This window comes from Triturus cristatus, chromosome 7 (assembly GCF_964204655.1).
Source record: "Triturus cristatus chromosome 7, aTriCri1.1, whole genome shotgun sequence".
Lineage (NCBI taxonomy): Eukaryota > Metazoa > Chordata > Amphibia > Caudata > Salamandridae > Triturus > Triturus cristatus.
In genome coordinates, this window is record NC_140590.1 from 1,616,800,162 (window position 1) to 1,616,813,322 (window position 13,161).

The 13,161-nt window shown below is 42.5% G+C and overlaps 1 protein-coding gene across 2 annotated transcripts in view; it reads right to left on the reverse strand.

Moving 5' to 3' along the window:
- Positions 1–484: 484 nt before the first annotated feature.
- The window catches only part of C7H20orf96 (chromosome 7 C20orf96 homolog), a 126,227-nt gene continuing 113,550 nt past the window's right edge, over positions 485–13,161 (reverse strand). For both annotated transcript variants that reach the window (XM_085619541.1, XM_085619540.1), the window contains exons 6-11: positions 7,022–7,121; positions 6,528–6,685; positions 5,195–5,296; positions 3,898–3,984; positions 2,871–2,989; positions 485–1,354 (exon numbers count right to left, since the gene is read on the reverse strand). In XM_085619541.1, coding sequence (XP_085475667.1) covers positions 1,294–1,354; positions 2,871–2,989; positions 3,898–3,984; positions 5,195–5,296; positions 6,528–6,685; positions 7,022–7,121 — 627 coding nt within the window. In that variant the 3' untranslated portion in view covers positions 485–1,293. The remainder of the gene's footprint in view (positions 1,355–2,870; positions 2,990–3,897; positions 3,985–5,194; positions 5,297–6,527; positions 6,686–7,021; positions 7,122–13,161) is intronic.

Genomic DNA, 13,161 nt, shown 5'->3' on the forward strand with positions numbered 1-13,161 from the left:
GTTTGTTTCACCTATTATTGACTATCCATTACCATCACTGCTCTACACATTATACTGACTTATGTTGTAACTATCATTCACAACCTTTTTTGTAGAGAATATGCTCAATTAAAAAACATACTGACTTTAAGTAAAAGGGTATCATAAAATGAGTTAACATAAGACTATACATAGACATGTCAAGAAATCACTTACAGTGAAGAAAACAGTGAAGAAGAAATGCCACCCCCTTAGCCTGCCAATAGCAGCATCCCTTACAAATCCAGACAGTACTATTCTCTAAACACATTCACCAAAATGCAGTACACTTTGAACCAATCCAAGCCCAAGCTTCATGCCCTTCATTAACAATTTTGCGCTATTTACAGTCAATCCTGATCAAGATATAAAACAGCTAGTCCCATTCACATGCTTACAGGTGCTTTGAATCCGGATATGAATTGATGGCTCATTTCACAACACAACCCATCCAAATCACGGAGTAGCCAATGGGAATAAATTGATTTATTGGCTGACTTCACAGCTCATGGTGTGCAATATTGGTAAAGTCCGGGGTTACACTTCGTAGCATAAAGGAAGAAGTGATGTTTGTTGTATGGAAAACATCTAATATGGAGTCCGATGAGGAACGCTTTCCATTATTGAATAACAAAGGATATTTCTCATGGAATGATAGGATGAAATTGATAGAGGATTGTTGAGGAAAGAACAAGAATTTACAGCCTTTTTAGATGGTAGTTGTGAATCTTGGTATTACTGAACAGGTAGCAGTAAAAGGAAACCATTAGGTGGTGGAAGAGAGGCTGCTACATTTTGGCAAGGATTGTGGAAAAGTGACAGCCAATGTTGGTGGCAAATGAGTATTAGCCAATACTAATGGTGGAAGAAATTGGTAGCATGTGGTATGAATAAGAAGAGTGATGAATATGAATGGAAGAGAGTGCCATCAAGCATTCATGGTGAAGGAGAGTAGTGCCATTTGATGTTAATGATGCTGGGAAAGAATGCTAACCAATGATATAGGAGGATTAAGATCACTCTTATTTCTGCACTGCAGTGGCAGGAAGTCATTTTCAATACAATGTTGTGGAGCAGTCACAAGGCACAAGGGAGGACAACCATACATTGATCACTTGGGTATGTGGCAGAGACAGAGTACAGCTTTATTGGAAGGATGAAAGGGTTTGTTAAAATAAGATGCCATCTTGTCCTAGGACAGTCCATGTTCTTGATCGTAAACTCCTTTCAAAGGTAATGTAACATATTCTAGAGTTCATTCCATGGCTTTTGGAGCTATATGGGAAGACGATTTGCCAGCGGAATGTCGAGAATAATCTCTGTGTCGGGAAGACATCTAGAGGGAAGGAAACATGGAGAACCATTAGGAGAGATGGAACAACTGAAGGTCTCTTCAAAATCCCTGCCATGTTTTGATAAGCAATAGCTCACTATGAAGAACTGGTAGACTTCATAAAGGTTGTTAACTCTGTAAGACCTGAACACAGACTTTACAAAGCGGAAATTACCAAGCCGTGCCTTTACCACGCAAAATTTTATCATGTATATTCCTTCACCACACATGGAAGGTCTATTTAAGGTAAGTAAAAGTGTTCGTGGTGTGGTTTTTTTTCTCTCTCTTACTCTTACACTCTCTCTCTCTCTCTCTCTCTCTCTCTCTCTCTCTCATGTTTAAGGTTGGTTAGGGGTTTAGGGATGGGTAGGGGCATAGGGGGCAAAGGTATTTTAGGTTTTAGAGATGGGTACGGCTATAGGGTTGTAAGGGTATTTTTAGGGTTATGGTTGGGTAAGGGTATTACGTGATAAGGGCATTTTAAGGGATTAGGGGGTGGGTAAAGGTATTGGGTGGTATGGGTATCTTAAGGGTTCAGGGGTGGGTAAGGCTATTGAGTGTTAAGGATCATTAAAAACGAGGGGTTTGGGGGGTCTCCCCACCAAAAAAAAAAAGAAAAGGTATATATGTGTAACACTTACCCTAATTATGCTTACCTTAAATAGACTTTCCATGCGTGGCACAGGCATGTGTGGTAAAGGCATATGAATGGTAAAAAATGTGTGGTAAAGGCATGCTGGGTAATTGGCAGCACTGTAATGTCAGACAACCAGGGTATGCACAGCCTGACGTGACAGACTCTTCCTCAGCCCTGGAGAAATTTCAGATGCAGAAGCCTAAGGTAAATGTCTCAATATCTCTTTAGATCGGTCCACTTTCGTCAAACACATCTTTATTTAAAAGTGTTCCTCTTGTTCAGTAGATCTGCATAGAACAGCATTCAAATCAAATATAACTTTTTTTTGTATTTCGAACAAAACAAAAATCCCGTAACAAAGCCCTACTTGGCAGTGCTAGTCATTGTTTTATTTAAAATAAAGAGGCATTCGAAATAGTAAAATGTGACTTTAACTTCCCCTTTCCTTTGGCGCTCAAAGATAAGTTAGGTCTGGTTTGATGTCTCTGAATGTAGAGCATCCTTGTCCTACAGCGCAAATCTAGTTGTATGAAACAGTGTTGTATGTGTTAATACACTAAAAAACAGAAGGACGTCATTTGCAACCTTTTGAAGGCTGTGTTAGTGCCCATTGCTTCATATTTACACCAGATGAGCAAGATGTAAATTAGCACAGCAACTACAGGTGGTGACATTGATGGAAGATATTTGGAAGGGAAAGGAGTAATCCAGATGGTATTAGCTGCCAACCCTAGAATGTCTTTGCCAACACCTGTGGGTGAGTGCGGATCCCTCGGGCTGGACAGGATCCTATGTGAGGCTATAAATACTGGTGGATGGCTGAGGTCAGGTTGAAAGAAACATACTGCTAACTTGCAGGGGTTAAGCTATTCCTTAACATACCTAGGCCTTTGAAGCATGACATCTGGAAAGATGAGGACCCGCCTTTGTTTGTAGCAGTCAAGCAGCTCAGCACGCTTCTCTTTAAGGTGCGCAATGTCCTTCTCCAGATCTCGGATGGCCTACAAAATTAAAGGAGAAAGTCTTTTACAAATGTAAGATTAGAAAAAGACAGGCAGAGGAATATATAGGCTGCACAAGCTCTAAACCTAAACAAGGCTAGTCCCTAAATTATACTCAATAAACATTGGCCATATTATATATTTAAGTTGTTTATAAACTTTCAAAAACATTTGCAAGAAAATTAAGCCCTGAAATAGGCCAACAGTTGGTGAGATCTCCAGCATCATCTTAGGGTTTCTTCAACAGGGGAGAAACTTGGCCAATGTTAAGGAAATCTTGGAAGAACTTGTGAACTTGTGATAAATTGACTTGCGTGGTCCAATAGGATAATATATGGTAGCCCAGAGATTTAGCAATGACAGGAAGAATAGGTCCATTGAAGTGGTTTGATAGCTTCACTTTTAGATTATTGGAGTTTCATGTTGTTTTGAGGAAAGGTTCTTTTAGTTCTAAAATTCGTAAAGCCTTGCCTGTATAGGCTTGGGGGGGGGGGGAGCATTTTGAATATGCTGAACATTCATCCACTCTCTAGATCTAAAGTCATATATGTTGACATGAAATGTTCTGGGGTCCCCATAGGCAGACGGCAATTACTGTAAGGTTTATGACTATCAATGAAGATTCTATGGTGCACAATCTCAGATTTCAAATTGACACTGGTTTTTATACAATTAGGTAGTTGAAGCAAAAAACTGTCAATGGATTTAACTCTAACATCAAAGAAGTACCTATCTCTTCCCAATTACATACAACTTGCAAACACACTCATTGAAACAGCAGTAACTCAAGCACCTTTGGTGGTAGGACCATTTCTAGCTTTGTCAACACACCTCTATTTGGACATAATTTCCCCAATCTCAGTGCCATCCCAGAGTCCATCACCTTTACAGACAGGTAATCCGCTCACCTGTTTATGCTCAAGCACCTCTTTTGTCATGACCTTATTATGAAGTGACATTTGTCTCAGGTCTGTTGGATAGCAGCATGTTGCAGACTTCCGCAAAAAGAGAAACAGAATTTAATCAAAGGGAAGAGAAAACATTAAATTACCAAAAATTGAATGAATTCACCGGTCAAATGTCCACCCAACTTAACTGAGTATGTGGCAGACCACATCAAGTGGTGATTGTAGAACACAGTCTCTCCCAGACCAAGATGACCTCAGAAAAAGGGGTGCAGCCGGGCTTGCACAAAGTCTCACCCAGTGTTTAAACAGATTTATTTTTAAGCACCACTCTGAGGTATAGAGCGTTTTAAGAGACCTTTTCCTCAAATATATCAACCATTCTTTAGATAACCCAACGATTGGAAACAATCCTTCCACATTATCTCACGCAGCATTAACAGAACACCTTAGGCAACTCACAGATTTCCAGTATTTTCCTTGTCCACTTCATGCATGGATAAGAGATCATCCTTACAAAGCATTTACAGCATGCCGCCAGATCATCCTTCTCACCTCGCATGCCGAAAACATTGTCTCACGCCATCTTACCTAGCACCAAGGGAATCGCTTTTTGCCACCTCATCTAGTGTCTTGAACATTGTTTTAGGCCATCACACAGTGTTTACAAGCATTTGCATGGGCAACAAATACCACAGAAATTATGTAACTGCAAAGCATCACTTCAGAACATCTCCCAGCAGTTGCAGCCCTATCTGTGACATCTCATCAGCCATCAAAGCCCACCACTGGAAATCACACTGAGCTTAATTATTACAAATGTTCTGCCTTACTCACTGTAAAGAGGCTGAAGTCTCATACATCATTTTGTGACTGCACAATGCTGTATTGGGCATGTATTAGAGAGCAATCCCTGCACAAATTCACTTATTTGAAGATGCTTTTCTGAGCCAATTTCACCTGGTGATGTGAACAGATCTTCTCAGAATGTAATCCACAATTTCAGAATATCCTTTTAGAAAATCCCAACTATCATGGTATTAATCAAAATGATTGAGGTGATGCAACTCCTACATCATGCCTGAAAACCAAGAAGATGACACCGTCATAGTTAAACCACCCACAGTTTACAAGCCTGAAGTTTGCAGTCTAGTCCCAACTCTTAGTACTATTTAACCTCACTCAAAAATGCCATCAAAAGCAAGCTATCATTCAGAATACAACGTAAACCCCAGTACTGAGCTTGAGGACAGAGAAAGGACACAGGCTTTTCTAGAAACTGGCCACTGGCTAGACTTACTTCTGCAGTTTTGTCCAGTATCTCTTGCTTTCTGCTTTGCACCATGAGTGATAGCTTCTCCATTTCAGTGTCTACCAAAGCTTCCACATCTACTCTCTCATCCTGTGGGGAACAGTCACAGCAGCATTTAGGAAATGAATGCATGGATCCTTGGCACACGTCATTGTCCCTCACCCTCCCTCCACACTCTGCAGTGGATTCACTCTTGGCATTTTCATAACCACTTGTCCTTATATAATGTTACACCTACCATATACCAATCATCTGCTGTTACATGGGAAACCTCACATTGCTGCATTCCTCTTCAAATGAATACTTTAACTTTATTGTGTGTTGATGGACGTCACATGAGGGAGCCCAAGACGCCCAAGGGAATCAGTGATTCCCAAATTGGAGTGGGGAGGAACTGGCCCTGACATCATATTGAAGGGTGGCAGTAGAAAGAGAAGAGTTGGAGGGGTTATCTGTTGCAAGAAGTAACTAGTTGGACTCTTGAATACAGGATGAGGACTCCTGAACAACTTTCCAGAGCCAACCACACCCTGAACCTATACTTTAAGAGTGGAACTGCCGGATATGAGAATGCAAACTTCAAGCATCTCTAGGGAGCTTAGAAATGGAGTAACTTAAAAACTTCTAGCCGGTAAGTCACAATGTCTTCAGGACATTTCCTGCTAGGGGACACAGGCTCCTCAGACACGGCCCATGGCCGGAGGTGTGGTCAAAGCAATCCTCAATGGACAGCAACAGTTTAGATAATCAGACTAAGTATTCCCACAGAGGCTCTAGCAGCATGAAGAAAAGGGCCCGGCCATGTACATAAGGAATTTGTCCAGGTCGGAAGAGAGGATGGCATCCAAGGTACCAAATCATTGTCTAAAAGCCACAGGACTGAAGAGTCCTCTGATATAAGGTCAATAAGATATTTAAGTCAGATGTACACAAATCTACATATCATAGTCTAAACATTGTAAATATTAACTTTCTCATCATTTGTTCTTGATTTGCATACATCCCTCATTTTTCCTTGGTCCCAGGTTCTGTCCTGTGAAAACTTTTGACAAACACAGAAAGATTTAGCTCTCAAGAGGTTAGTGCCAAGGCTAAAGGAGTGCCTGTGCTCATGTTCACAAGGTATCTCATGTTACATCCATCGCACCTTCCTCACACTTTGCTGCCTTAACCTCTAAATTATTATGACACTGCCCCATGCCACTGCTCTATCTACTCATGCGTATCTCTCTCCTGCTGCCTGGATTGCGGCATTTGTGTCCGGACATTTGCTGGTTTATTTTCCTTTGCTTTCTGCCTAGTGCATGTTGCCTTTTCTCACCTGATGAGCCTCTTGAAGCTTGCGGATTTCCCTCTGAAGCTCAGCAATATGCAGGACTTGCACTGGGTACTCTTTGTCGCGGTATGTCCGCAAAGTGTGTAGCTCTTGCTGGGAAGCTTGCAGCCTGGCATTCTGTGTCTGCAACTGCTGCTCCAAATCTGAAATAAGGAGAAGTATAATCATAAGCCCCAAAACTGGTCAGGTTACTGAGATCAGAAATCATCAATCATGTTACAACCCCCTAATCAGGTAACAATGGCCAGACATCATTTGACCAACTTGCGAAGTTTCTTAAACATGGACAGGTATTTGGTGACACACATCTGACTTCAGATAAAGGCTTGGATTCTGAGATACACTTGTGATTAAGTATTAGGGGCTGTGAATCATGTGACACCTAGTGTGAGTGCAGTGCCGGTTGATCCTGTGACACAGGTCTAGGATCAAGGAACAGCTGGGACGCTATGTGACAAGTTATGGTTTGAACACCTTACCTATTAAACGCTGTGCTGTGATTACTTTGACCTCTTGGAGTTTCTGTCTGGCCTCACTGACTTGCTGCTCACTCCAGGCTTGCACTGAAGCTATGGTCCCCTAGAGAAACAAAAGATTACCCACTGGGAAAAAAACAGCAGCAGATAAAGAACGTGGTGCTGCCTGGACAATTGTGGAGCAAGGCTCAAGAGGACATCCTGCAGAGAATAACATTAATAATGGTCTGCCTGGTATGCCAGTCCTCCACCCACCACAAAGCATTTGTGCCATGGTTAGGAGTATTGGTTTTGAGCACACTTCTGTCAGTCTTTGTTATCCTTCTGCAGCTCGTTGCCAGATTCTTAAGGAGTCAACTGAGAGACAACAATCTCCACTCCCAAGTTATCATATGTGTCCAAGCTGGAACCACAATTCTAGTCAGACACACACCACAAATTAACCTGTGCTCAACCTCTGGTAGCTTGGTACAGAGCAGGCAGGCTTACCTTGGGAGGCAATATGTAAAGTATGTGTGCATCACTTCAAACAGTAGCACAGTGAAAACACCACAAAAGACTCCACACCAGTTTAGACATCTATTGGAGCACCACAGTTCACTATTCTAGGTGATTTTAACTTTCACCTCGAAGTTTCAGAAGACCCTGACACTACAATGTTGCTTGGAGACTTAGAGACTGCCGGTCTCACACAAATTGTTAAAAAGCCCACGCACATAGCAGGCCATACGTTGGATGGAGTATTCACCAACTATCCCGAAATCTCCATCACAGAGGTCATTCCTCTAATTTGGACTGATCATTCTGCTGTATGCTTCTCTATCCCTATCAAACCCACGCCCCCTAGGCTGTCTCTTTCCCACTCTACTACATTCAGAGACTGGAAGAATTTAAATCTTGAACGTCTCACTCAGATGATTCAGGATAGTCCATCACTTAATGAGCATGATCCCATAGCAGCGTCAGACACTTATACGGAGATTCTGATCGAAGCCTGCAACAAATTGGCTCCTCCTAAAACCTCCCACCGTACTAGAAATCGTTCATCAGCCCCCTGGTTCTCTGAGCCGCTCAGACTTCAGCGTCAGTACTGCAGAAACCTTGAACGGCAGTGGCGCCGTAACTTTAACACATCTGACAAGATTAGTTACAAAAGCGCTCTCATTAACTATAAAAAACTCATAAAAACAGAAAAAACTACATACTATACAAGCCAAATTAATGAGGCGAAAAACTCCTCAGGGAAACTATTTCAAGTAGTAACCTACCTGTCCAATCCATCTGTTCCTCAGTCAGAAGGGTCTCAAGCCCTTTCTGATACATTAGCTAATTTTTTCGAGGACAAGGTTAGAGCTATCTTTAACACATTTACACCTGTGGTAGCGACCATTCCATCTCATTCCGCAGTTGACACCGGCCCTTCATTCGCAGGTTTTGAACCTACCTCCTGTGAATTTATTCAACCACTGATTGCTCGAACCAAATCCGGCTCACCTTTGGACCCTTGCCCTCCAAACATCCTTAGCCTCATTTCGGAGGTTATTGCCCCTCCCCTAACCACCATCTGCAATGCAATGTTTGAATCCGGTGTATACCCCCCGCAGTGGAAAAAAGCAATAATCAAACCGCTGCTAAAAAAACCTAGTCTAGACCCTCTCCTTCCTGCTAGTTATAGGCCTATTGCCTGCCTCCCATTCCCTGCAAAGATCTTTGAAAAGATCATGAATATTCAGCTGTCAAATTATATCCATCACAATAATCTACTGGATGATACCCAATTTGGGTTTCGACAGGGCCACGGAACAGAGACGGCACTGCTGAAAGCAGCAGATGAGATTAGGTCCACAATGGATAATGGAGGAGCCGCAGTTCTAGTACTCCTGGACTTATCTGCGGCCTTCGACACGGTCGATCACGCCACCTTGATCGACCGTGTCGAAGCCATAGGAATCACATGCAAAGCAAAAAACCTCCTGGCCTCATTCCTGTCGAACCGTCCACAAACAGTGAAATTAGGCAATTTCACATCCCAGACCTTCTCCTTGCCATGTGGAGTACCTCAGGGATCCTCGCTAAGTCCGACACTATTTAATATCTATGTGTCGGACCTGGCGAGGGTCATAAAATCCTGTGGAATCTCCCTCACTACCTATGCTGACGATACCCAATTGGTGTTATCGATACATAATGACGGAATCTCAGTAGCAGCCAATTTCCAAATGGGAATGAAGGCAATAAGCTCCTGGATGTCATCCAACTGTCTTAAACTCAACTCCGATAAGACAGAAGTGATGACATTCGGGAGGCTTCAACCCACCTGGTCCCCTCAATGGTGGCCTCACCAGATGGGACAACCGCCAGAACCTGTGACGAAGGTACGCAATTTGGGCGTTATCTTCGATAACAAATCGACATTCCGGCAACACGTCAATGCTGTGGTTTCTTCTTCCTTCCACGTACTAAAAAGGATAAAAAAACTAATCCCATACCTTCCGTCACATGCAGGTAAAACCTTGGTCAGTACATTAGTATTCTCCAAAACTGATTACTGCAATGCATTGTTACTCAATGCACAACAAAAGGTTCTTAATAAACTGCAAACTGTCCAAAACGCTGCCGCTAGAACACTGCTATCAATCCCGAGATTTGCATCAGTTTCCCCCTACATCAGACAATTACATTGGTTACCGGTGAGGAGCCGCATCAAGTTTAAGGCTTTATGCATTGCATATAAGGCCATTCACGATCAAGGACCCTTATTCTTAAGAAAAGCCTTCCGACGGCTCGAACATACCAGAACTCTGCGGTCATCCTCAGCGCACCTACTCATGGTACCCCGTACAAGAAGGGCCAACTGGGGCGACAAACGCTTTGCTGTTGCCACGGCCAAAATGTGGAACGCCCTTCCTCTAAACATTAAGATCGCTCCGACCCTTCTTAACTTCAGAAGGCAACTAAAGACATGGTTGTTCCCTGCCTAATTCCCTCCCCCCTTCCTCCGGAGAGTTCTGCAACTACAGCGCCGAGACACCCTAAGGGTATTTGCGCGCTCTAAAAATCGCAAAAAATAAATAAATAAATAAATAGAAAAATAGCTAATATTTTTATGAACAAAAGACGAAAACAACAAGAATCCAATAAGAATAACCGGAGTTATGAATTTTTAAAGTATAAATGAAAATGTAATGCTTAAAAGCTTAAACCGCCAACTGGGAATATCTGGTCGAGATAGACTGGGATAAATCCAAAAGTTCAGGCCGACCACGATGGAAATCAGGTTAGATAAAGGGACCAGCCGTGGCCCACTGAAAAGTACCTGGGATGCTTTGTCAAAGGAGCTGAGATGTGGGCAGCAATGAAGTGAGTTGTCGGGTTCGATTCATTGGATCGAAGGTGATGCGTTGGTTACGAAACGCTGAAATGAAGGTGATGCATAGGCCCTGAGCTGTGCAAAGTCGGAGATGTGTTGGAAATTTGAGATGATGCACCACACAGTTGCGATGCGAGGTCTGAGGTCCATACAGCAGCAACGATGCGTCCACGTCAAGGGAGATGTGGCAGTTCCAATCAGCGCAACGTCGTTGATGCCTGGAATTTAGTAGTTGCAGCACTTTATATCCACTTCCAAGGGCCCAGGCATGGATTAACACCACTTGGCAGGACAAGTGTTGCAGCAAGGAAAGTTCAGGTGCTGTTGCAGGTTGAGAGAAAAATCTTTCATGTTCTTCAGACTTAAAACAGGGGTCAAGCCAGCATGCCCTTGGAGTCATTCTGGTTTCAAGGGAGATGGGTCCAGTCCTTCCTCAGCAGGGTAGAGGGTAGCAGGCAGCAGGGCAGCACACTACAAAAGCAGTTCTTCCACAGCAGCAGTCCAGTAGAGTGGCAGTCCTTGTAGCAGCACAGCAGTGCGTCCTCCTGGCAGAGTTCTTCACAGGTCCAGTATTGTGTGATTTGGTGGGGTAGAGACCCAGTACTTATACCCAGCTGTCCCTTTGAAGTGGGGGAGACTTCAAAGAGGGGCTTGATGCGCGCAGAGTTCCTCGCTCCCAACTCTGGCTCCAAATTCACTTCAAGGGGGGTATGCAGCGCTTTGTGTTGGGACAGCACACAGCCTATTCAGGTATAAGTGTCAGCTCCTCTCTCCCATCCTGCCCAGGATGACCCATCAGGATGTGGATGGCCACTCAGTCACACCTTAGCTCCCTTTATATGTAACTGTCTAGAAGAAATGCACAAAGTGCAGCTGTCACCCACCCCAGACTTGTACTGGAGACAGGCTGCAGTCACACAGGGCTAAGACCAGAAAAATGACATACTATTAAAAGTAGCATTTTTAAAAGGGTAATGATAAATAATAATAAAGATGATTTATCATTACCAGTCCAGTGATATGAAACATGACAGATCTACTCCTTCTCAAACAGAAATTCCAGCTTATAAGTGTAATAAGGAATTCCCAATGTTAACCTTGTTGAGTGAGTCCTCCTCATCCCTCCCTCACATGTCAGCAAGCCCCCGCTGCAATTCCTATGCTGCAAAACCTGCGTCAACTGAGATCGGATGAGCAGGCCCAGAAAACTGCTGAGCCTACTCCTATGCCTGCTGCTGAATTGCTCCGCTCCCAGCACCCATTATATGGCTGGAGGCCCCACCTGATACTACACAGTTCAGTTCAGCAAGCTTTATTCGGTATGTACAACAACCAGAAAAGCGAATACAGTTATAAAAATACAATAAAAAAAAGAAACAACAATCAGCCATACATAAACAATCCAGTTAATAACACATATAATCAAGTAATAGAGGCAATGCTTTTTCTCACATCAATTGCTTTTTGGATGTATAGCGCAACATAAAAACATATCACTGGGTCATTTAAAGTGACAAGTAGTTTCATAGCAGCATGGGTAGTATTCACATTATGTTTTTTAAAAAGTGGTTTTCAGAAAAACATCTAAAATGCAGTCAAAAATTACAAAATAACAAAAAGTGCATAGTGCTCTGTTTGGATCGCTCATCGCAGGGGCATGGGGACGTTGGCCATGATTTCATAACAAGGTAAGCAACCAGATGATGTACAATTCCTAGTCTCAATCTTGTTAAAACAAAGCAATGTGAAGGCTGAGTGACTGTGGACAAATAGTCTTGGAAACCACTTTTAAGCTCCATTGCTTTGTAAAATATAAATATGGTTTGCTTCTCTACGCCCCTCATGAAAATCTTACTTTTGTGGGCCAAAAAAGTATCCGTTATCTCTTGTTTAGATAAATTGCTACATGCTCAGGGTTTCCATAGATCTTGATCTTAAATAATACAATATATAGATCAACAATGTTTTTTAGCTAAAAAATACGCAGGCTGTTATCCAATTTTAAACAGTCTTTGATAATTGTTTGGGTGTATTTAGTTTCGTCCTTCGCCCAAATAAATCTCCAGAGCATTACTGGTCACATGGCAATCAAATCAGATAAATAATTTATGACTACTTCTTGGTGCATTATCTCTGTGGAAGCAGAGGGAGGTAAACATAGAAGACGTTTTAAAAAAGAGTTCTCTTCTTGTAGCAAAATCTGGTAACAGTTGTGGCCCCACACACCTGCGCCATACAAAGCAATTGAGATACATTGAGCCTTATATATATCTGTCATATCCTTTATGCGACGATCTACCAGTTTTGAAGCAAATCGGAAGACCCCATGTATGCTCTTTGACATCTTCGATCGGACATTGGATATTTCATGCGTCCAATTCTCATTTCCATACGTTACTAACTGTGTCTGCTCTAGAACCTTCAATAAAAAATGTGCTTTGTTTCTTACGCTTTGGGACACATTCCATTGTGAAAGTTTTTGTTTTATTGATTAAAAGTTTTCTGCTGGTAATGAAGCTACTAAACTTGTCCATTAAACGTTGTAGTTCTGGACAAAAGGATGGCATTGTCTGCATAAAGCAGAATCAGTATAGTCTTACCAGCTATTTGGGGTGCATCCGCCTGCACCAATTGAAGGGATTTATCAACCTCATTTATAAATAATGTAAAAAGCAGTGGTGCTAAAACCAAGCCTTGGTGGATGCACCGTTTTACCTCAAAGTTTGGGGTGCACTCACCACATTGGCCATACCGAACTTTGCACGACAAGCTC